The sequence below is a fragment of the Hemiscyllium ocellatum genome, chromosome 17 (assembly GCF_020745735.1).
Source record: "Hemiscyllium ocellatum isolate sHemOce1 chromosome 17, sHemOce1.pat.X.cur, whole genome shotgun sequence".
Taxonomy (NCBI): domain Eukaryota; kingdom Metazoa; phylum Chordata; class Chondrichthyes; order Orectolobiformes; family Hemiscylliidae; genus Hemiscyllium; species Hemiscyllium ocellatum.
The window spans coordinates 34,992,364-35,017,871 of record NC_083417.1 but is presented as its reverse complement, the minus strand read 5'-3'; the positions used below and the strand labels follow the sequence as shown (position 1 = coordinate 35,017,871).

At 40.0% G+C, this 25,508-nt stretch overlaps 1 protein-coding gene across 1 annotated transcript in view; it reads left to right on the top strand.

Annotated features, from left to right (window-relative positions):
* tdrd12 (tudor domain containing 12) overlaps positions 1–25,508 on the top strand; it is a 132,209-nt gene that overhangs the window by 62,060 nt on the left and 44,641 nt on the right. Inside the window, exons 14-20 of the mRNA XM_060838340.1 lie at positions 2,961–3,152; positions 7,807–7,935; positions 13,626–13,743; positions 17,145–17,284; positions 21,136–21,338; positions 22,401–22,503; positions 23,857–24,071. Of these exons, the coding sequence (XP_060694323.1) occupies positions 2,961–3,152; positions 7,807–7,935; positions 13,626–13,743; positions 17,145–17,284; positions 21,136–21,338; positions 22,401–22,503; positions 23,857–24,071 (1,100 nt within the window). The remainder of the gene's footprint in view (positions 1–2,960; positions 3,153–7,806; positions 7,936–13,625; positions 13,744–17,144; positions 17,285–21,135; positions 21,339–22,400; positions 22,504–23,856; positions 24,072–25,508) is intronic.

The window sequence follows — 25,508 nt, the reverse complement described above, 5'->3', positions numbered from 1 at the left end:
CTACAAAACTCACTGTCATCTCTACAAAGCTTAAGTTCCATGAGCAGTTGGATATCTCTATGCGTTCAGAATTCATGCCACATTTTAGGAGTTATTAGGCATCTATATGTTACATTAGGAGGTTGTCATGGTTCACAAGCAGGAGGCCATTTAGGTTCAGTACAGCTAAGGGTAGTGGTTGAAAAGCCATGAACGGTGTCAGTGTGGTGCAGCTGAGCAAACTGGGAACTCTAGAAAAAGTACAAGGAAAGATCTAACTTGTTGAAACTGGCTTGGGTAAAAGGTTGGAGTTGTGCCTCAGCACAGGTAGTAGAGTGCAATTTCCGGAGCCTAGGAAAATGAAACTCCTGGAAAGGAAGGTGATCAACCAAAACTGTCATTTGAGTTATTCTATGCCTGAGTAGCTCTTGAAAGGGAATTTCAAGGCCAGTTCAGATAACATGAAGAACTGTACTGTTTGTGAAGTTTTCAATGAGAGATGATGACACCCATAATCATTAATGTCTGGAGCGAGTTATTGAGAAATCCATGGATCTGTCTTGATCACTTTTACTATTAGATGCACTCTGTGACTTCTTCAAACAGAATATTACCCATGGTTAACGCATTATTCTTAGTATTAGAAAAAAGTTGTGTATGTATAATGTAGATTGTAATAATGCTTAATAAAATCGTATTGTTGTTTATCCAGAATTGTTCAGTCTTGTGTTTTATTCTCTGAGTAAATTCGTTAGATCTCACCTTTTGTATACTTTGAAAATAAATGGTTAGTGTTCCTTAACCAGACTGTAACCTAACTTGGTGGTCTCATCCAGGATCATAAAATTGGCTGTCTGCTGTGTGATCATAATTATTGGCATTTAGGTTAGATTACTTAGTGTGGAAACAGGCCCTTCGGCCCAACAAGTCCACACAGACCCGCCAAAGTGCAACCCACCCAGATCCGTTCCCCTACATTTACCCCTTCACCTAACACTGCAGGCAGTTTAGCATGGCCAATTCACCTAATCTGCACATTTTTGTATTGTGGGAGGGAACCGGAGCACCCACGCAGACACGAGGAGAATGTGTGGAGTTTGCACAGTCAGTCGCCTGAAGCAGGAATTGAACCCGAATCTCTGGCGCTGTGAGGCAGCAGCACTCACCACTGTGCCACCGTGCCACGCACACTGCAGCTTGTTGCACTCTGGCAGGGTTTTCAGCCTGCTATATTGTGAGCTTGTTCTTTCCAATCAAATGTTTCCTTGACAATATACTTTCTGGCTGCATTTTTCAATTATGTTTGGAAATCATCAGGGAATCCAGTGATTTGAATTTGGTTAGCGATACATGCTGATTTAAATAAATGTAACCCTTCTACTCCTATTTACAACAGGATGTAGCTGACCCTTTCGTTTCTTTTAGTTCCATTTATAAATGTAATACATATAAGTTTGCATTTTTGTTGAAACTTACAAATGCCTCTGCTACATAATCATCATCCCAACATGAGCTGGAAGCAATGTGGTTTCATTGCTGTGATGGCAGCCATTTCATTTTAACACCATTCACTTTTTTAAAAAAACAGCCTGCGTCTGTCTCTCACCATTTTCCCAAACTAAGTTGGGTTGGTTTCTCTCTTTAAACTTTGAGTCTTGCTCATAGGAACCTTCTGATTTCCATTATTCAAAATAACCACACTTTTCCACTCAAAATGCTGGAGCTTCACTAAGTGTGCTTCTTGCTATTCTCCATTTGGCTGCAAGTCTGATACATTATTGCTTGTGCAAGAATAATATGACACCCTGGAGGTGAATGTAAGCCATGTGGTCTGAAACTTTTACAATGATTCCAGTTTTTCAGTACACAGTGGTGGATGAGTCTTTATGACAGTTATCTCAAGGTTTAGTGCATTGCTCAACACACAATGCTTAACTTTAGAATGTGTCAATCTGCATCATTTGCTGCTTACATTGGAAACAAGCTAATGTTTTGGCCACAATAAAGAAATGTTTTTGGTCAATTTTATCATCGTCCATTAGGAGCTGGTTTTCATCTGTGTGTATCTCTGGAACAGTTCACAAAAGGCCTGCATTTCAGAGTCACTTGGGATAAACCTCCACAAAAACCACTGTCCATCATTCAGATCTGTTTTGTCAACTCAAATTCCAGAAGGTTACTTGAATAGTAGAATTGGTTAGAAAGGTTGAAAGCTCTTCTCCTGTTCCTCTCAATGGAGATGCTAGTCGTCATGGCTTTTGTGACAACCTACATGAACAAATGTTTAAATGTTACATTTATTTCAGAAGTTCTTACTTCAGACTCAATTATCAAAGTTCGGTGTTTGTAATAAACATCTGTGTCTTTGGGGTTTATGTGGAAAACATTTAAAAATGCAAATTTAAGAGCAGAAGTTGTTGGGGCTCCCCTCAAAATCTACATTCCTGTATACCCTTGATAATCTTGGATCCCTTTGCCCTACTAAAACGTATTTACCTCTGCCTTAAAAAATTCAATGACCCCACCATCCATCTTGTCTGAGGCAATGTTCCAAGGTTGCACAACCCTCAGAGGAATTGTCCATCTTTATCCTAAAAGAGCAATCAATGATTTGTTTCTTTGTAAACGATACACAATATTGCATTATAGTGTTTTCCAAGTGTTTTCACTGATTGTAGTTATAGAGCCTTGGTGTTTTTTTATGAAATATCTATAAGTGTAACTTACTTTTATCTCTCAAGTTTCCCACTTGTAATACTTCTTTCTTGCCCACTATCTCAGTAAGATACCAACTCTTGTTCTAATAATTTCTGTCTTGTAGCTGTGCAGTATTATTGTGTTGCAACTTGGTTTATTTATTTTGTTTTGGGTTTCTAAGTGTCCATTGGATGTAGAAAATAGTAAATATAAAAATATAGCTAGAAAATTATTTTGTATATTTATGTCATGAAAATCTAACCTTTATCTTTTTTTAAATGTAGGTGAATACCATCTTGCAATGCTTCAAGGAAGCTACTAATGTTCCAGAAAGAGGGTCAACTCCACAACAGCTCATTGCTGTTGGACAAATTTGGTCAAAAAAAATGGAAAGTTTACTGAAAGAAAATCAAAGTGATCCTTATGTTGTTATAACTGCAATGGAGGAAGCTGCTCTGTATGGAAATGTCCATCAGGTTTGTATACATGAAGCATGGTGTGATGGTTTGATTATAATGCTTGGTTTACCTGACTGTAGTTATTATGGATTATAATGTCATGATCTGCCTATCAAAGTACCACCAGTAAAATAGTTTTGTTTTGGAATTGTTCCACCCCGTGTAAAAGTCAATATTAATGATCGACTTCTAGCATAGACCTTGATGTGTACCTTTCATCATATCTTACCCCTCAAATTATGTTAAGCCACATACAAGCTTTATCTAAACTGTACTCTTGCCTTCAGATTGTTGTTTTTGTTTTGACATGGGCTCGAGGAATGCGGATATCTCAAGGAAGATCATTGACCTTAATAAGTTAATGGTGAACCTCCACATTGCATCACCACAATTGATAATTGTGAAGACTCAGTGCTGTCAAGGATTGTGTTTTAGAAATTCGACCCAGAAGCAATGAAAATATACCAGTAGTATGGTCAGGATCAGGAGTGACTTGGAATACAAAATATAGGTGGTTCCCACTGTTCTCATTATTCCGGGTGTTGGATTTAGAAGTTGCTGTTCGAAGAATCTTGAGTTACTGCAACTTATCTTGTAAATGATGCATACTGAATGAGTTTTTTTTTAAACAGTGGATGAGACCCAATCAAGCTGACTGTGTTCTGCTCCCAGGAGGACCAGTTCCATCACAGAACACACCAGATGGCCTCCTCCTTTCAGGATGACAACTTCCCCTCCCATGTGTTTGAAGATGACCTCCAATGCATCTCATCCACATCCCGCACCTCTGCCCTTGAACCCCACCAAATGTGACAAAGAGAGAACACCCCTAGTCCTCACCTTCCACCCCACCAACCTCCGCATAAATCACATCACTCGCCAATATTACCGCCACCTCCAAACAGACCCCACCAGGATATATTTCTCTCCCCACCCCATCCGACTTTCGCAAAGACCGTTCCCTCTACAACTACCTCGTCAAGTCCACACCCCCGCAACAGCCCACCCTCCCCTCCCAGCACCTTCCCTTGTCACCGCAGGAATTGCAAAACCTGCACCCACACATCCCCTCCTCACCTCCATCCAAGATCCCAAAGAAGCCTTCCACATCCATCAAAGTTTCACCTGCACTTCTACACGTCATTTATTGTATCCGATTGTTCCCAACGCAGTCTCCTCTACATTAGGGAAACCGGACTCCTTCTCGCAGAACACTTCAGAGAACATCTCTGGGACACCCACACAAATCATCCCCACTGCCCAGTGGCCAAACATTTCAACTTCCCCTGCCAGTCTGCCAAGAATATGCAGGTAATAGGTCTCCTCCACCACCACTCTCTTACCACCCGACGCCTGGAGGAAGAGCGCCTCATCTTCTGCCTCGGGACCCTTCAACCCCATGGCATCACTGTGGACTTCACCGGTTTCCTCATTTTCCCTCTCTCCACCTTACCCCAGTTCCAACCTTCTAGCTTAGCACAGTCCTCCTGACCTGTCCCACCTATCAATCTTCCTTCCCACCTATTCTCTCCACCCTCATCTCCGACCTATCACCTTCAGCTCCACCTCCATCCACCTATTGCATTCTTGGCTATCTTCTCCCCAGCCCCACTCCCCTCCCATTTATCTCTCCACCACCGAGGCGCTCAGCCTCATTCCTGATCAAGGGCTTTTGCCGAAACGTCAGTTTTTCTTGCTCCTCGGATGCTGCCTGACCTGCTGTGCTTTTCCAGCACCACTCTAATCTTGACTCTGATCTCCAAAATTTGCATTACCCACTTCATCCTTTGTTCTGGATTGTGTACTACTTGAGTGTTGGCTGGAACAGCAGTTCTCCGGTTGTGTGTGTAATTAAATGACTTCTTGCTTAACTAATTCATTGAAAATTCTTACTGATCAGATTTACTGAAGCTTGATTCATATTGCATGTTTGAAATTATAAGAATTCCTTGGCCCATTCTGTAATACCACCTTGAAGCAACTTCTCATTTATATCCAAAAGCTTCTTTTTGCCCATTGAATTCGATGTCTTGTTTTCCTGTGTTATTGTAAACATTCAGATGGCTTTACCTAAAATGACTTGAATGTACTTGTATTTTTAAAAAAACATTTTTAACCTTGCTTTAGGGTTCAGTCAAATGTAAATTTATTCAATCTCCATGATTCACTTCCAAACCTGAAATTAAGTATGGGGAGAATGGGCTAATCTTTTCTCCCCTGCTTGATTTTTGGTAGGTCAGATTTAATTGTATTTAACTGCTTCATTGAGAATTATGCTAGTTTTGTGTTTGAAACATGTGATATTAGCTTCTGACATACTTTTTTGGTTTAATATTCCATTTTGAAATAATTTTGTAATTCCTCAGTATTTCATAGAAATTGAATTTAATTTGAGATTTCAAGTATTCTTAGGTAATATTCATATTATTTTACACAGGATTGTTATGTTGGGCAATGTAATGATTAGGATGATTAGATTTTGATTAGGAAATATTGCTAATCATCATAACTTGGTCAAAATAACAATCTGAAAGTCAGTAAAAGGTATTTCAGGATAAGGAAAGATAAGAAAGTAGGAGGGAAATCTGAAGAGGGAAATCAGGAGGGCAAAACAGGAACATGAGATAGCTTTGGCAAATAGAATTAAGGAGAATCCAAAAGGGTTTTATAAATATATTAAGGACGAAAGGGTAATTAGGGAGAAAATAGGGCCCCTCACAGATCAGCAAGGCAGCCATTGTGTGGAGTCACAGGAAATGGGGGAGATACTAAATGAATATTTTGCATCAGTATTTACTGTGGAAAAGGATATGGAAGATATAGACCGTAGGGAAATAGATGGTGACATCTTGCAAAATGTCCAGATTACAGAGAGTAGTGGACGTCTTGAAACGGTTAAAGGTGGATAAATCCCCAGGACCTGATCAGGGGTACCCGAGAACTCTGTGGGAAGCTAGAGAAGTGATTGCTGGGCCTCTTGCTGAGATATTTGTATCATCGATAGTCACAGGTGAGGTGATGGAAGATGGAGGTTGGCAAACCTGGTGCCACTGTTTTAAAAAGGGGGGTAAAGACAAGCCAGGGAACTATAGACCGGTGAGCATGACCTCGGTGGTGGGCAAGTTGTTGGAGGGAATCCTGAGACAGGATGTACATGTATTTGGAAAGGCAAGGACTGATTCGGGATAGTCAACATGGCTTTGTGCATGGGGAATCATGTCTCACAAACTTGTTTGTTACTTCAAAAAACTCAAAGAAGATTGATGAGAGCAGAGCAGTAGATGTGATCTATATGGACTTCAGTAAGGTGTTCGATAAGGTTCCCATGGGAGACTAATTAGCAAGATTAGATCTCGTGGAATACAGGGAGAACTAGCCATTTGGATACAGAACTGGCTGAAAGGTAGAAGACAGAGGGTGGTGGTGGAATGTTGTTTTTCAGACTGGAGGCCTGTGACCAGTGGAGTGCCACAAGGATCGGTGCTGGGTCCACTACTTTTTGTCATTTACATAAATGATTTGGATGCGAGCATAAGAGGTACAGTTAGTAAGTTTGCAAATGACACCAAAATTGGAGGTGTAGTGGACAGTGAAGAGGGTTACCTCAGATTACAACAGGACAGTGAAGAGGGTTACCTCAGATTACAACAGGATCTGGACCAGATGGGCCAATGGACTGAGAAGTGGCAGATGGAGTTTAATTCAGATAAATGTGAGGTGCTATATTTTGGGAAAGCAAATCTTAGCCGGACTTATACACTTAATGGTAAGGTCCGAGGGAGTGTTGCTGAACCTTGGAGTGCAAGTTCATAGCTCCTTGAAAGTGGAGTCGCAGGTAGATAGGATAGTGAAGAAGGCATTGGGTATGCTTTCCTATATTGTACAGAGTATTGAGTACAGGAGTTGGGATGTCATGTTGCGGCTGTAGGGGACATTGGTCAGGCCACTGTTGGAATATTGCATGCAATTCTGGTCTCCTTCCTTTTGGAAAGATGTTGTGAAACTTGAAAGGGTTCAGAAAAGATCTACAAGAATGTTGCCAGGGTTGGAGGATCTGAGCTACAGGGAGAGGCTGAACAGGTTGGGGCTGTTTTCCCTGGAACGTTGGATGCTGAGGGGTGACCTTATCGAAGTTTACAAAATTATGAGGGGCATGGATAGGATAAATAGGTAAAGTCTTTTCTCTGGGGTGGGGGAGTTCAGAGGGCATAGGTTTAGGGTGAGAGGGGAAACATATAAAAGAGACCTAAGGGGCAACTTTTTCACGCAGAAGGTGGTACGTGTTTGGAATGAGCTGCCAGAGGATGTGGTGGAGGCTGGTACAATTGCAACATTTAAGAGGCATTTGGATGGGTATATGAATAGGAAGGGTTTGGAGGGATATGGGCAGGGTGTTGGCAGGTGGGACTAGATTGGGTTGGGATATCTGGTCGGCATGGACGGGTTGGACCAAAGGGTCTGATTCCATGCTGTACATCTCTGACTCTGTGTTGAGTTGGTGAATTATCAATCCAGTATGCTATCTGAAGTTTTCCTGTGGTCTGACATGGACAGTATATTTGAAGCTATGTAAGAGCTGATCCTTTCTGTTTGTTATGTACTTTGTTCTGTATATACAAAAGCAGAATATTTTTCAGAATTATTTTTGCAATAAAAGGAATTTCATCATCAGGTTGTCAAAGTTTGTCTGGACTGTGAGAAAACATCAATTTTGCTGACCATGTTGGACTTCACCTCTGAAACTTTGCAGAAAACTGTTATCTTTGCTAATTGTGCTGAGGAAGTGGATCATGTGTTCAAGGTAAGTTTTATAGTTAAGGTCCACTTTTATCTCTTTGAAAATTTGAATTAAGATGAATATTACTATCTTTGTTAATCTGATGGAATCCTGCGATTACGCAATAAAGTGTCACTTTATATAGACCCACCTCAGGAATTGGGCTAAGCTGCATCTCATAGCTGTCCTCTTAGGCTCTGTTTCACTGAGAGCCTGCCTCCGTGCTTGCATTATTCATGTCTTATTTTGCCACACCAATTACTGTAGTCAAACAACCAGGCAGCTTGCCTTGATAGTCAGCAATCCTCTGTCAAAGCGTCAGACATCATCTTGTATGGCAGTTCGCTACGTTTACCTTGCACCTGTAGGGCAGTGGCTCATTGGTCGAGGGGTATGATTCTCACTTTGGGCCTTTGATGGTGGAGATATGCAAGAGGTCCCGGATTCGATTCTGTGATGAAAATTTTTGATTTTTCTCCTCGCTTTATGGGCAGCACGGTGGCTCAGTGGTTAACTCTGCTGCCTCACAGCAACAGAGACCCAGGTTTGATTCCATCTTCGAGTGACTGTCTGTGTGGAGTTTGCACATTCTCCCCGTGTCTGTGTGGGTTTCCTCCCACAGTCCAAAGATGTGCAGCTTAGGTGAATTGGCTGTGCTAAATTGTCCATAGAGTTCAGGATGTGTAGGTTAGGTGTATTAGTCAGGGATAAATGTAGAGTAATAGGGTAGGGAAATGGGTCTGGGTGGATTACTCTTCCAAAGGTTGGTGTGAACCTGGGCCAAAAAGCCTGCTTCAGCATTGTAGGGATTCTGCAATTCTATGTGCCAGTACAATCCGTAAAAACACACTGCACGTGCTGCAAGCCGGCAATTGTATCTCAAAGTCTTAAGGAGTAGTCCATGGAGGGACCTATCAGTCAGGGGGTTCTAGCACAGTTAATGGTGCACAACCTCCAATACCAGTTGCAGGGGTTGGCCACAATCAAGCAATCAATCGTGTGTTCTCCTTTAAGCGGTCACGCTCTGCAGTCTGGAAATAGGATATAATTATCCTGAAGCTCCATTGTGACCTGTCCAAGGCTTAGGACTAACGTAGTTGGGGTAATTTACAGCCACCTGTCATGGGACTGGGCACTCCTCGACTGAGTCTGTCCCATCACTAATGGGGCTGAGCTACAGTCAGTCAATTGGATCCTCCCCCAGAAACAAAGGGGGAAAGGCATGGTGACCAGGAGGCTGTGTTGCTATGAAGAGAAGACTGCACAGACTGTTCTTTAGGATTGGGGCCTGCAGGCTGGAGAGAAGTGTAAATGAAAATTGTGAAGATGGCAACATTACGGGGCCATTCTGGGGTAGTAGGAAGGCTAAGGGGTTTACAGGAAAGGCTGTCAGGCTCTTCGGGACTCACTGGCACAAAGGAACAGATGCTGAAAACTACTGACTGAAGTTATCCTCCATTCTGCTGGAAATCAAAAGTGCAAAGTAAAGGGAAAGAAATAACTGCAACCACACATGTAACGAGTGGGTTAAGTGACTTTGTGAAAAAGGGAGCTCCAAGACTTAGTGATGCGAGGATCTTTAACAGGAAAGAAATTACACAGAAACCCGTGAACTGTGCAGGACTCGGACCTTCATCAGGAAGGGCTTGTGCTCGATACGTCGATTCTCCTGCTCCTTGGATGCTGCCTGACTTGCTGTGCTTTTCCAGCATCACACTCTTCAACTCTGATCTGCAGTCATTACTTTTTCCCATTTTTGGACAAGGCCATGGAAAGAATAGGTATCTTGTTCCTATTGCTTTTAGAGATTGCAGCAACCTCAGAATATAGATACCAATCCATAGTACATTCTACATGGCAATGAAATTTGTGTCATATTAGCACAGTTACATTTAGGGCTACACAGAGACACAAGCAACAAGATTTAACCATTTAAACAGTGTAATTTGTTGAAAAATGCCAAATTATGTATAGTGTGTTGTAGCCTATATGACCAGAATGCCCTCTATGTTTCTTTTTACTTTCTCTCCCACTATGTCCACTGTGCAGTGGAAGGAGCTTGCTTAGCAGTGGAGTCCTCTGGTCCTGAAGATTTGGTTGTCTATATCAGGGGCATTTGTGTCTGGAAGTGCCAGACATGCCGAGAGTTTCTTCCCAGATGCAAGTCACCCCTCTTCAGTTAAGATTGCCAAGGTTTGGAGGGGAGGGGAGGGGATGCAGGCAGAAAGGAAGTGAAGGGCCCAGTCACCTGTGTGACAGTCTTATGTATGATTTCTCTTCTGGCTGGGTGTCTCCTGACATTACCCTTCCATCTGTGAGGATGGGCTACCTTGAGTGCTTATCAGGTTTCCTATCCCTTTGTCACATGCCTTTGGTCCTGAGGACCAGTGTCTGGAACAATGAGGACAGGTGTGAGTACCTGTCCAGCTATGCCTGATGATGCTGGGCCTCATCCTTCATCACAGCTTGCCAGCCTGTCCATGGACAAATTGTTTGCTTGCTGATGATTACCTATGTGGAGCTGAGTTACGTGCCTGGCTTCTGTAGTCCTCTGTGTACCAACAATCTGGGATGTTTCTTCCTGGCCAGCTGTGAAGCTGTCACAGGGAAGAGAAGAGAAGCTCACTGATCTTCTTACAACACTGCTAGCTGTTCCTATGGATTGTGCAGACAGCAATGACCTGGGTGGCAACTCCAGACCAGTCTGCCAGGATCTGGTGGAATAACCTTTTCTGAGAGTCCTTCAGGAAGGTGATTCCTCTCCTTTGCACAGTCTCCTCAACTTCACATCTCTGTCGGGAATGATGGTGCCATCTTACCATTCTTGGACATGTTCAGAAGATTTCCTTGATTGTGTAGGGCATCTTTGGAATACTAGTGCTTGACCAGGCACACAACAGCCTTTGAAAAACGGTGCAGTTGTAGGTGATACCAATCTTTTGTTGAATGATGAATTGTTCTGGAAAAGGCAAATGGCAAATTGGGGCTAGAATAAGAAGTGTGTGTTGCCATGGGATGGTTTTCGTGAATGAGCCATGTTTGGTAAGGTATGATGAGGAATCCCTGCTGGGCCTCATGGTGGTATTCCCTCCAAAAACTTGACTCATCTCACACTTGGCCAAAAAAAAACTAAGATTCAGCCCAAAGTGCATTTAAGCTTCTCTGGCATTTTTCTATTTTCAATTATGAAATTTTCAATGAAATGTATTGGAATTGACCCATGTTTGTCTTTTGCTAATCCTTTCCTTTTTTGCAAACCTCTAGAAGCTTTCCAATCTTTTATCATGTTTCTTGCTGTTTTAGATTTATATTTTACACTTTCATTGTTGATCATTTTCATAATCTTCTATTGCAGAATTCTAACGTATTCCCAACATACAGGTTGACACACGTTATTTGGCAAATTTATAAGTCCCCTTCTTTGAGCCAATGTTATTTTCAACTTTCCTTTTAACTCTGGCTCTCTGCTTTTTCTGTTGGGCATTTTGCCTTAAAATAATGTCAACTAAACCAAACGTTAATTATTTAAATTCTAGTCATTGTAAGAGTAAGGGGTCTCAATTGGAAAGGAGTTGGAAATAAAGCAGAGCAGTCTCTATTGAGTTAAAAATCACAACACCAGCTTATAGTCCAACAGGTTTATTTGGAAGCACTAGCAGAACCATAAGACACAGAATTTATAGCGAAAGATTCCATTGTCATGCAGCTGAAATGATTACAGTGTAATATTTTGCTATAAACTCTGTACCTTATGGTCCTGCTTCACAACCACCTGATGAAGCAGCAACGTTTCAAAAGCTAGAGCTTCCAAATAAACCTGGTGGACTATAACCTGATGATGTGTGATTTTTAACTTTGTCCACCCCAGTCCAATAACAGCACCTCCAAATCATGTCTTTATTGAGATCTTGGGCCTGAATCTTCCTGTCAGCTTAAAACAGCTGACTGCATTTTTAATGCTTCTGTCTTTCTCGTCAGCTGCAGCAAGAATGTGTTGTTCTGGCTACAGTGTGGATTCAACAACATAGTGAATAGGGGAGGCTCGGAATGAATTGTGGACCATATTTGAAGCAAAATCATGTCCTTTGTGTTGTCATTAAGCGAAGATACATCCCTTGAGGTTCATCTTTGGCATAGTTTTTCCAAGGGTTTTTGAGCTTTTAATTTGTTTATTTTTGCTTACTTGCCACACTCAATGCCAACCAGTTGCTCTCCAAATCTCACTTGATTCGTGCATAATATTTTTGTGTTTAATAAATGCAGATTTTAGCAACGGTCAAGAGTAGCTTTATTTGTCATTTCTGATGTATACAACTGATGCAGTAAAAATGAGACAGTGTTCCTCCAGGACCAAAGTGCTACATGGACAGCACAAATTACATGAGAGTAGACAGACAGACACAGGGTAGCTTAAAGTGGATAAGAAAAGTGCAACACATGCAAAACCGCACAGTACACCCTGACAAGACAAAACATTAGGCACAATAGTGGACAAATTATAAAGTAATAATGAATGATCATTAATAAACCATTGTTTTAGCAGCAAATCATAAAGTAATTCAAATAATTGAAGATGGAATAGATATGATCATACACCGTTAAGGAGCCTAATGGCTTGGGGGAACAAACTGTTGCACAGTCTGACCATGAGAGACCAATTGCTCTGGTACCTTCTGCCAGATGGCAGGAGGGAGAAGAGTTTGAATGAGGGATGTGTGGAGTCATCCACAATGCTGTTAGCCTTGCAGCTGTAGCTTGTGGTGTAAATGACAACAAAAGTCAGTGCTAGAATATGGTGTTAAATGATCTGATAATTCATTAAAGGCAATTTTACAAAAAGCTTTACTGATACTGAATACAAATTGTAGATGCTTGTAACATAACCTCAAGTAAACTACAATGGCATATTTGTACTGTTTTTCGGAATAAATGGGAAAATGGAAAAGAAAGATGACATGGGGTGGTTTTGTTTTTTGAGTTGGTTATTTCATCAGTGGGGCCCTAAATCTTTTCTGCATTTTAAATTCGGGTTTTGGTGGATCCAAAAAATTGGGTGTTTGACCAAAATTTGATGGTTCAGTCAACACACACACACATTTAATTAGAACGTAGAACAGGCCCTTCAGCCCTCGATGTTGTGCCGACCTGTGAACTGTTCTCAGCTCGTCCCCCTACACTACCCCATTATTATCCATGTGCTTATCCAAGGATTGTTTAAATTTCCCTAATACGGCTACATTGGCAGCTAGGGCATTCCACGCCCTTACCACTCTGAGTAAAGAACCTGCCTCTGATATCTGTCTTAAATCTATCACCCCTCAATTTGTAGTTATGCCCCCTCGTACTAGCTGGCGTCATCATCCCAGGAAAAAGACTTTCACTGTCTACCCTATCTAATCCTCTGTTATTTCTGTAGTGGAGTTTTATGAGCACAAGTTAATTTCTAGATTTTTCTACGTAATGTTAACTACCTAGCCAGTGCATTAACTGAAATACTTTTAGACATTCCCTAAATGAATATAGCACGGGGCAAAAATTTCACTTGTAACTGTAGCTGAAAAGATGTAAAATTGTAAAGGCATGCTTTGGCTGGCGGCTGAATCTGAGACTTATAAGTAGGAGTAAATTTATGTGCTGTTAGGTAATTTTAAAACTGTTGGATTCTTAATAGTATAGCAATTCTAAGGTACCTTTTGGTTGCAACTCTCTTATAGGCTTTAGGCAGTAATTCACATTTCTGCATGAAGGTCCACGAAGGAATGAGCTTACAGGTCAGCAATATAATGGACGATTGGAGTAAGAAATTCAACCCTGGCACACACATGATATTAGGTGAGAATTTTCAATGCTGAGTTTTTGAGATGTTTAGAAAATAAATGTATTCTCATTCATTGCAATTGCTGAAATTTTTTATGTTTTGCAAAATTGTTTTAGGAAAAATTATCATTTGCTTACACATTTCAACATACCAGACTACACATGCCCTAGTCACTGGCTGCCATTTAAATGGCAACAAGACATCTCATGTGTTTCTGAAAGAATCCTTGACTATATTAAGGTAAAGGTTCTGAGATTGGAGGTAAAGATTGGAAATTACACTTGGTTTGACCCAATCTGATAGCATCTCCGAACTAGCTGCAGAATCTGGGAATCCAGCCCTAGATCATGATATTATCATCTAATAATCTTTATAATTATGTCTAATTGACAGTGTCACTTGTATCTATGGGGTAACCTGCATCTTGACATTGAGACAAGTGCCTCGTCTTGTAGAGACACTCTAGAACAAAGTAAATAGGAGCATAAGAACTAGGATCAGGAGTAGGCCTTTGGCCCTTCAAGCCTGTTCTGCACTCAATAAGATCATAGCTAATCTTTTAGTGGACTCAGCTCCACTTACCCATGCTCTCACTGTATCCCTTAATCCCTTTACTTTTCAACAAAAATCAACCTTGGCTTTAAAAGCATTTACTGAAGTAGCATCAACTACTTGCCATGGCAAGGAATTCCATAGATTAACCACCCTCTGGGTGAAGAAGTTCCTTCTCAATTCCGTCCCAAATCTGCTCCCTCTAATCTTGGGGCTATGCCCTCTTGTCCCAGTTTCACCTGCCAGTGGACATGTCCTATCTACTTCTATTTTACTGATTACCTTCATAATTTTATATGTTTCTGTAAGATTCCCCCCCCCCCCCCCCCCCCCCCATCCTTCTAAATTCCAATAAATATAATCCAAATCTACTCGGTCTCTTGTAAGCCAACTCTGGAATCAACCTTGTGAACCTCCTTTGCAGCCCCTCCAGTGCCTCTCTCAAGTAAGGAGACCAAAACTGCATGCAGTACTCCCAGGTGTGGCCTCACCAGCACCTTGTACAGCTGTAACATTACCTCTCTGCTTTTAATCCCTTTAGCAATGAAGGAAAAAATTGTATTTGCCTTCCTAATTACTTGTTGTTCCTGCAGACCAACTTTCTGTGACTCATGCAGAAGGACACTGTAGCAGTATGCATAGCAGTCTGCTGCACTTTTCACCCTTCAAGTATGATTTCACATTTATTAATATTGTATACCACCTGCCAGACCATCACAATCCTCTGCACATTTCGCTTTGCCACTCACCTTAGTGTCATCTGCAAACTTTCACACCATACACTTAATCCCCAACTCCAAAATCATCTATGTAAATTGCAAATAGTTGCAATCCCAATACTGATCCCTGAGGCACACCACGAGTCACTGATTGTCAGCCAGTGTAGCAGTAGTTTATCCCCACTCTTTGCTTCCTGTTAATTTTCTATCCATGCTAATACTTTACCTCTAATGACATGCATCCTTACCTTATGCAGCAGCCTCTTGTGCAGCACCTTGTCAAAGGCCTTAAGGAAATCTAGGTGCACCACGTCCTCTGGGTCCCCGTTGTCCACCTTGCTCGAAATGTCTTTATAGAATTCCAAAAGATTTGTCCAGCATGACTTGCCCTTCATGAACCCATGCTGTGTCTGTTCAACTGGACAATTTCTTTCATGATTCTCCGCTATTTCTTCCTTGATAATAGACTCAAGCATCTTTCCCACTATAGAGATGAGGCTAATTGGCCTATAATTCCCCATCTTTTGTCTACCTCCCTTTTGAAACAGTGGGGTCACATTTGTTGTTTTCCAATTTGCTGGGACTGCCTCAGAGTCCAGCAAATTTTGGAAAATTACCACTATTGCACCTGCTTTTTCTCCCGCCATCTGTCTTAGTACCCTGGGATGCATTCCATCAGGGCCAGGAGACTTATCTATCCTTATGAGTAGGAGTTCGTCATTCAGTCTTCAGGCTTGCCTCATTGTTCAGTAAGTTCATGGCTGATTGACCTCAGGCCTCCACTCTTCTTTTGTGCCAGATCCTCATTTCCCTCAACTCCTATGTATGTCTAAAGGCAATCTACCACCTTTTTAAAATTCTTGCCATGATGTAACCACCACAAGTCTGTTGGACAGAGAATTCTAGACCTTGATCATCCTCTGGGAGAAGAAATTCCTTTACAGTTCAATTTTATTTGTGTACTTTTTCCATAAGCTCTTGAAGCTCTACTTCAAGATTTCCCCCTCTGGTGGAAACACTGCGCTCTCTGAAGATTAGATTCCCTACAGTATGGAAACAGGCCCTTCGGACCAACAAATCCACACGGACCCTCCGAAGAGTAACCCACCCAGATTCATTCCCCATATTTACCCCTGACTAATCCACCTAATGCTATGGCCAGTTCACCGAACCTGCACATCTTTGGATTGTGAAAGGAAAGAGTAAAGTCCACGCAGACACAGAGAAAATGTGCCCACTCCACACAGCCAGTTGCCCGAGGCTGGAGTCGAACCCGGTTCCCTGGCACTGTGAGGCAGTAGTGCTAACCACTGGGCCACCATGCCGCCCCAAAGAATCTTGTATGTTCTTCTATGCTTTGATGAATAAAGGCCTAATCTGATTAGTTGCCCTGCAAATTGATCCTTTCATCCCAGAAATCAGCCCAGTGAATCTCTTTAACTGCCTCAATGCCAGTATATCCTGCCATAAATACAGGGATCAAAACTCTCTGCACAATACTCCAGGTGTGACCTCAAAAACTCCCTGCACAGCTGTAACAGAACTTGCTAATTTTTAAACTCCACCCCCTAGCAATAAAGGCCAATATTCTATTTGCTTTATTACTTACTTGCTACACTTGCATGCTAACTTCTAGTGTTTTATGCACGAGGGCACTTGGATCCCGTTGTACTGCACCTTTTTTTCTTAAAAGGATTCTCTGTTTAAATAATAGTCTGCTTTTTGATTCTACCTACCTAAGTACATAGCCTCATACTTTGTTACATTAAACTTCATCTGTCATTTTTTTATCTGCTCTCTCAACCAATGTATATCTCCTGGTAGATTCTCATCACAAAGTGCCATCCTTTTTTATTTTCGTATGATCAGTAAATTTGAATGCAATACACACTGCCTTTTTAAAACCTTAATGAAACCTGAATAATATCTTTTTTGTTTGGTACTTAGCATGACAGAAGTGAAATGATATGTAACAGCAACAACAATATTTGAATGTTAGGTCAAATTGTTAATCTTCAAAAGTCTTCATGCATATTACTTGTCTAGAGTTTAAATTCATTCTACTACTTGAATGGTAATACACCACGCATTTGAAATGGATAAATTGTGAATAACATTTTGTCCTGAATTTTTTTTTCTAACAGTTACGACTGATAACTGCCTGAGAGTCTTGAGGATTACAGATGCTACCTGTGTAATTCATTATGGTTTTCCTTCATCTTGTGAGATATTTGGAACTCGTCTATGTTGTATGGTTGACAATTTTGATAATCTAACTACGGAGGTACAACGAATTGTTACAAAAAATATGAAATGTAGCAAGCTTAAAATGCTTCCAGTTGTTATGTGCAGTTGTCAAATCTTAAACGTTTTGTGTCCCTGTACCCCTGTAACATTCCATGTAAGGTTCCTATCCACATTACAAACTATACCTTTAGTGTCCATTCTTCTTTTGTAGCTTTGTGGCACATGTCACTTTAACAGCCAGTTTGAAAAAAAAATCTTTGGCTCAGGCAATTCTTTTTATGAATTTTGTTCTTGTTGGATTAATTTTTTTGTAATGGATGTATCAATCTGAATCTCAAGGTTGCAGTAGAAATAATCCCTTTCCAGTAGGGACCTGTACCCGAAGGCCCCTATGTATAACAGAAACTGACAATAACTATCCTCTACTCCTCATGCGCAACTTTGGTATCAACAGCATGTCTGACCTCTGTCTCCATCAGCTGGATTGAGGCTTATCAAAAGTGTCTTTGCTTCCTAATTTGACTCATACTACCTGCTCTATATTTTTGATGCAGAAACAGAACTGAATGGAATGCGAAATGTGTTTGTGTTCTATTTCCCAAAATGTTTCTTGCCTTAATGACCAAAATAAATTCTGCAATTTTAAAATAATTGTTCACTAAAAAGCTGTTCCCGCTCCATTATTCAACTTGCTGATAATCCACAAATCTGTTTGCAGATGAAAGCAATACCAGACACTTGTGCTCTTTTCATAACTTCATGATATCAGACTCTTGTCTGACGCATTAAAATCGTAAGAAATTGAAGCCGGGTATGCTCCTCTGATCATGACTCACCTTTGTTGGAGTATTGAATTCCAAAGATTAGCAACCTTTTTAAAAAAGAAATTCCCTCTTACCCTTAATTGGGTGACCCTTTATTCTCAATTCTGTCCCATAGTTCTAAGCTTCCTCCTTAGGTAAGCATTGCATCTGCCCTGTCAAGTTCTGGCAGAGTTTTATGGTTTGGTAAAATCATTCCTTATCCTTTCAAACTTCAGTGACCATAGACCGAAACTGCTCAAACTTTCCTCATTGGGCAACCCCTTCAACCCAGGGATCAACTTATTGAACCTTCATGCTGACTTTTTGTGATTTATGTGCAATATTACACAGATCATGTTCTATGATATTTTTCAATCTCTCTCTGTTTATACAATAATTTTTCTCCTTTCTTCCCACTAATGTAGACAACTTCATATTTTCCCACTTTGTACTCCATCTACCATTTTTTATTGTCCTCTTAACCTAACCTATCCATATGCCTTTTGCAGGATTGTTTGTATTCTCCTCACAGCTCATTTTTCTACCTATCTTTGTATTGTCTGTAAATTTGGCTGTGATGCATTTGGTAACATCATCCAAGTCTTTAAAATAAATTCTAAATTGTTGAAGCAAAAACAGTCTACCCTTTTAGATTTTACAAATTATCATTTACCAGCTTGAACTTATCAGATTTTCCCCAGTACTTTTCCCCTGTGGTTGGTCAATGCTTTGTCTCTGGAAATTGTGATGAATCCTTTTTGTAAGCAATCTTTGTGCTGAACGACTGCATTCTGTGAAAATGGCAACATGATCGTGTTTAGCCATATAGAGAGTTCCAAGAGTAGTTGGTGCCAATATTGAGTTTTGCCAAAGAATAGAGGGGTAGGGCTTAGTGCAAAAGTTTTAGTAAGTCACCCAGGACAGTTTAGAAGTCAGTGCAAAACACTTCTGGGACACACAAATTGGAGAGAGAAACAGGAACTAATTAATGTTAGGAATGCTTATGTTTAGCTGTCTGCAGGGAATGAATCAAGAGCAGTTGGATGAGTCTGTGCTGTTAACAAACTCTGTAACAAGTTCTAGCAATTAGTGAGTGGCTGACAGTTGAAATCAGATTTCTGATGAAGTCCTGGGAAGCTGCACAAGTGGTTTGGTCACTGTGTTAGGGGAAGCCATGAGGAGTTCAGAAGAAACTCTCAACTATTAATCCTTCATTGCAACTGAGGGAGTCGGGATTAGAAAACTCATAAGCAGTGTCTACTTGATACAATTTAGCCAAGTTGGGGCTCAGGGATAACACAAACAGCTGGTGCTTGAAGTTTGTTGAAAGTTAAAAAATGGGAGTTGTGCTGAAGTCTAGTTTTCAGAATCCAGAATGAGCATGCCACAACAGGAGCAATTACTGAGGAAGTCCATAATGGAACAGCTTTTGAGAGTGAGTCTCAAGGATGGAATCACAAAAATAAAGAATTAGGAAGTTGAACAAGATTTGGTGATGTATCGTATGTTTTACAGAGTGGGGAGGGGGAGTTGCTGAGAAATCTAGGGATCTGTCTTGATCTCATTGTTTGTCTGTTGTGTCTGTTGATGACAGTACATTGTCCATGTTTACCACATGTTAATTCTTGGTGTTGGAAATGAGTTGTACATGTATTTTAGAATACATTACTGTTCTCAGTTGTAATCATTGGAACCAGCTCACCAGCCCCAATCAAGACAGCCCTGCCTGACCACTTTAGGGAACTGCCTCCAAACTTGCTGGCCACAACTAGTGTACTGTACACAAGCAAATAAAGGGTGACTGTGATGGGATACCAACCTCTGTACAGTTGTTTCATGTAAAGGTTTGTTTGTTCAAATGTATGGAATCTTGTTGCTTTATTCTCTTCATAAGTCCCCTGGATCTCATCTTTTGTCTAACAATTTTGTTGGTCTAAGATCAGGACAAAATTTATTACATGCAACACCTTGGGCTCTTATTTTGTGCTGTAATCTTTTTCATGGCTTATCGAGTGCCTATTAGAAATCCAAATATTCCTACATCTAATGGTTCCCCTTTATTCATTTCATTGATTACATGCTCAAAAAGACTGAGGTGGTCGAGCACAATTTTCCTTTGATGCAATCAAGCAAAATTAACTTGACTTTCTGATTTTTTTAAATGTCCTGCTACTCAATGATGGATTCCACTATTTTTCCAATGATATGCAGTTAAATGACTATGGAGTCCTGCTTATTTTCTCCCTCCTTTGTTGACTAGAGAAATTTGTTGCATTTGCAGTTTTCCAATCCACTGGGACCTTTCCATAATCTAGTAATTTTGGAAGTTACATCCAATAGATTCACTATGTCAGCAGCTACTTGTTTTGAGTTCCTAGGATGCATACCATCATGTTCACGGAAGTGGTCATCCTTTAGTTTTTCTAGAATTTCAACTACAGTAATTGTTTTAACTTCCTATTTGCATTTGCTCTAACTTTCTGCTAAAGCTAGGATGTTTTATATGTATTCTATCAGATAAGCAATTACAAATACTTGTTTGAAGTCTCTCTCATTGCCTTGTTTCCCATTTATTCATTCTCCGGTTTCAACCTCAAAGAGATCATTGTTTACTTAGCTGGTCTTCTTTTATTATATCCTTGTAGAAGCTCTTGCTGTCTGTTTTTGTATTTCCTGCTAGTTTATTCTCATATTAGTTTCTCAGTTTTATTAGCCATCACTTGCAGGCTTCTAAAATTTCCTCAATCTTTTCACCTCCACCAAAGCACACAGCATTGTGTATTTTTACTTTTAATTTGATACCACCCTTGTAATTTAACACCATGCTTACCCCCAGAATCCAACATTGCACAATTATTTTAATTGTATTTACTTTCATTCCCATGTTTGAGCATTATCAGTGCTGTTCTAAAGGTGTTTGAGTTTACAGTGAGTTTACCTTCTTACGTTGGTTTGAAATATTTTTCAACTACAATATATTCTTTACAGCACACCAGTCAACTCAGTTTTCAAAAAAATGCATCAGGTCTTTAGCATAAATTCAACTCTCAAAGTTATTTGACATGAAACATTCTCTTAATACTAGGTGCCAACTCGTCAACGTCAGTCAGTTGTACTGCTTACTGAAAAAGATGCACTACAAACAGTTTCCGTCCTGCACTACTTGGAAAGAACAGAAGCTAAAATTCCTCAAGAATTATTTCAATTTATTTTGAACATGAATAACATAGATGACATTTACTATGACAGAGCCTTATGTAAATACCTTAAAGCATATGGAATTTGCAGGTAAGCCCTTAGCAATGTTTACTTTATAATCTTGAGGAAAGTGGGGATAATCTACGGAGTTACAAGAACAAGGAACATTCATTGTTCTTCAAAGAAAAATGGCTATTTGAACTGGAATATCATTTTCTTATGATGTGATAGCAACAAAAGAATTGGTTTACCGCAGATTATTCAGTAAGTAAGCAGACTAAACTAAAAGCTGTCGAGTTTCTGTCCAATACTTGGTACGGAAATTACATTATTGAAGAGGTACATTTTGCATTGTTTTGGCTTTACATAATTCCTGGTTTCAAAATAAAAGCTTGTAGATAAAGATCAGCTATTTGATTAGATTAGATTCCCTACAGTGTAGAAACAGGCCCTTCGGCTCAACCAGTCCACACCAACCCCCTCTGAAGAGTAACCCAGCCAGACCCATTTCCCTCTGACTAATGCACCTAACCCTAAGGGCAATTTAACATGGCCAATTCACCTGACCTGCACATCTTTGAACTGTAGGAGGAATCCGGAGCACCCGGAGGGAACCCAAGGAAACACGGGGAGAATGTGCAAACTCCACACACACAGGAGGTGGCCCAAGGCGGGAATCGAACCCGGGCCCTGGTGCTGTTAGGCACCAGTGCTAACCACTGAGTTACTGTGCCACCCCATAAAGTTCTCATTAATTCACATATTTATTTATTTAAATGTAGGTATATATTTATATAAAATTTGTATGTAAAAATATATAACATGATTAAATTATATCACATGGATTTTGATGTAAATAACTTCAAATTCTGATACCACAAAGCAAATAGCCAGTGTACTATCCTTACTTTGTTCCTAAGTGGTAAACATGTCTTAACACAATTGCATCAGATTACACATGTCCACACTATGTCTTTTTAACACTCTGCAAATAATTTCTTGCTATTGCATTCCTCATTGCTGATGCAGCAATGTGATGAGTGCGTATGAGTTGGGTAGCTACTTGATGTGGTGCTTAAACTGGACTATCTGTATTAAGTTGATTTCATCCTGAAAGTATTTTTACTTTTCATGTTTCTGTAACTGTTTTAGAGATAATAAGACATGCCCAAGTCGTCATAAGTTTCTTCACGACGTAGACAAACCACGGTATCTTACAGCTGAAAAGAAATTGCCTTCCACAGGGTACATTGAGGTAAAATTTATTTCCGTCATTTATTTCTGTGCCTTGCCTTGCGATTCTTTCTGAAAATTTATTTCTTCGTATAGTTTTCACTTTTTTGTTTAAGATTTATTTGCCGATTACACAGGTTATATGTACAATGTTATTCTCTGTGAAAATCACAGTAACATAACAGTTGATGATGAACAATGATGTTCCATACGTTCATGTAGGCTCTCTCGGTGTTAGAAAGAAAATTAGGTCAGTAGCTCAGATTGACATAACAAAGGATGCTGAGGTCAAAGTAGTCTGTGTCACCCTTAGGCAATAGCCAGGGAGAAAGATGGAATTGGTGAAGAAATTTATTTTCTTGCAAAGGAAGAAGCAAATGCTTTTATTTTGAAGTATTTAACACATTTCTGCTGAAGTCCTGGATGTCAGACAAATAGTTTGACAATTAAATGTGAAATAAAATGGGCTTTAAGGACAGCTGTTGGGACAGCAGACATTATGATGCAAGAGTGGGAAGAGAATCTGCTGTGCAGGTGTTTCTCTGCTTACCGCTGAGTATGTGAAATTGAAACGAGACAAGGACATTTGGATCACCTGGCAAGATCATGGAAGATGGGTGTTGAGAAGAATAGCTTGGCAAACTATGTCATTGGCTGCAAAGAGGCCAAGAAGAATGAAAAGGGATTGTGCATGATGTTTATGCTCTATTAATTTGTGTCTTTGATATCAGTGCTCTGGCAGGGTGGATACCTGACTGGATAGGTTTAACCTTGGAGTTGCTGGAAAAATTGGTTTGGGATCTAATAGCATATTCAAATCTACTGTAATTAATTAGAAAATTTCTCCCCAAGAACGTTATTCCAAAATTTGATTGTAAATGTACTGTAAAGAACAAAATGCATAATTTTTTTTGTGAAAACATGAATCCCAAAAAGCCTAACAATTCCTCTCCCTATTCAAAAGCTTCCCCATCTCATTGAAAATCTGTTTTGTCATCTGGTGCAAAAGCTACAAAATAGTTCCTGCAATTCATTCAATTATTTCTGCAAGAATCTTAAAGTTTTAAAGAGACCAAAGCCCTACTTCATGAGATCTACATGAAACACATTTGTCCAGAAAATCACAAGAAGTATAGATCCTTAAATCAGCTTTCCCAGTTGTCTAAACTCTCAGCTAGATACTTGTATAACCAAAAGCTGATGAGACAATCTTCTGAGTTTTATGTGATCATCAAAGAGAAAAAGATTGTATCAGTTTCATTTTTGCAAAGAATGTAGTCATTTCTTTATATTCCAGATCAATGTATCATTTTTTGTATTTGGATAAAAGAAATAACTTGCCTCTTAAACTTAAAGAAATCTTAAACTTCTCTAGATTATTCCAACATGTGTCAATGATGCTTCAGATTATTACGGCAGAATAATACATCACAGAAGTAAATGGGAGGATCTCCCTGTATCTATGGAAGAGGACTATCTGATGCTTTTGAAAGACATGACTGATTACTACTTGGAAGATGATCACAGGAAACCAGTAGAACAATTAGAAGTTTCTGCCTTCTATGGATTAGAGGAGAACAGCTATAGCAGGTAAGGTGGGATGTTTTGTTTGCAATTGACATTTAAACTCTGACAAGAACATTGTAATTGTTCAGACTGAAGCTTTACAACAGCAAGTATCTCAAGCATATGATATGGCTTCAAAGATGCAATGAAATAATTGTGATATATAAATACATTCTTTAATTTGGTGTTGGGATCATTGGAAAACATTTAATAATTTCAAACAATTTCTAGTGTATGCTAGTTATGCAGTATAACTAATTATACTTGTTTAATGTTCTTTAGCTTTACATAATGTTATGACTTAGATTTCAACAACAGAAATGTAACTAATGTCTTTACAACAATGGCCAGTAATGTGTGGGTTCTAACAAAAATGAACATTACATAATTTTCAGTCCAAAGTACTTTCAGTGTTATTTACTGTCTTGTTAATGTGCTTTCAAGAACCATAAAGCTGATTGGTGGATTATGGTTGATAATGCAATAAAGTACAAATTGAGCTTTATGCAATTGATACAATTGCCCAACCAATTGATGGGGGAGGGGTATGAGAAGTGAGCAGTGAGGATGAAGGTAAGGATACTCTGAGTAGGAGTATGATAAAAGCTATAAGAGGAAAAGAGATAGGTACTTGGGATTGCTGGAGTGAAAATGGGATTGAAGAAGAGCGAAGCTTGAAGAATTTTGTCAGCAAAAAGAGGTAAGTTTTAAACCTATGACTAGAGTGGTGTGATTGAAATGCCATAGCAAAAAAGCATTATGAAAGAGTCATGAAGTTCTGAACTTCAGTAATTGGTAGCAGATTCATAGCAGCATTGCAATTCAGCCCTTTTTAGTCTTACCTGCTGTGTGTCAGATCGTGAATGAAATTGTATCTCAATTCTGTTTTTGTGACCTTACCCTTTTCGTTGATGATACTTAACTAACAAGAATCGCTGTCTTTCAATCCAAGTGTCCACAGTTCCAAGTTTCCCAGTAGCTTGTTTGAAAATGTGTCCTCATTTCATTCTTAACATCTCCCCCAGTCTCTCTTTCTGCCGCAATTTTGATACCTCACTTTGTCTGTCTATCCCTTTTGGAACACATTGACACAATGAGGTGGTTGGATGAAAACAAAGCGAAAGTGAGGACTGGAGATCAGAGTTGAAGAGTGTGATGTTGGAAAAGCACAGCTGGTCAGGCAGCATCCAAGGAGCAGGAGAGTCGATGTTTTGGGCATAAGTCCTTCATCAGGAATGAGGCTTGTGGGCCAAGGGGCCTGAAAGATAAATGGGAGAGGGGTGGAGCAGGGGGTAGGTAGCTAGGAATGTGATAGGTGGATGAAGGTGGGGGTGAAAGGAGGAGGTTGGAGCAGATAGATGGGCAGGAAGATAGACAGTTAAGACAGTTCAAGAGGGCGGTGTTGAATTGGGAGGTTGGGACTGGGATAAAGTCAGGGGAGGGAAAATAAGGAAACCGGTG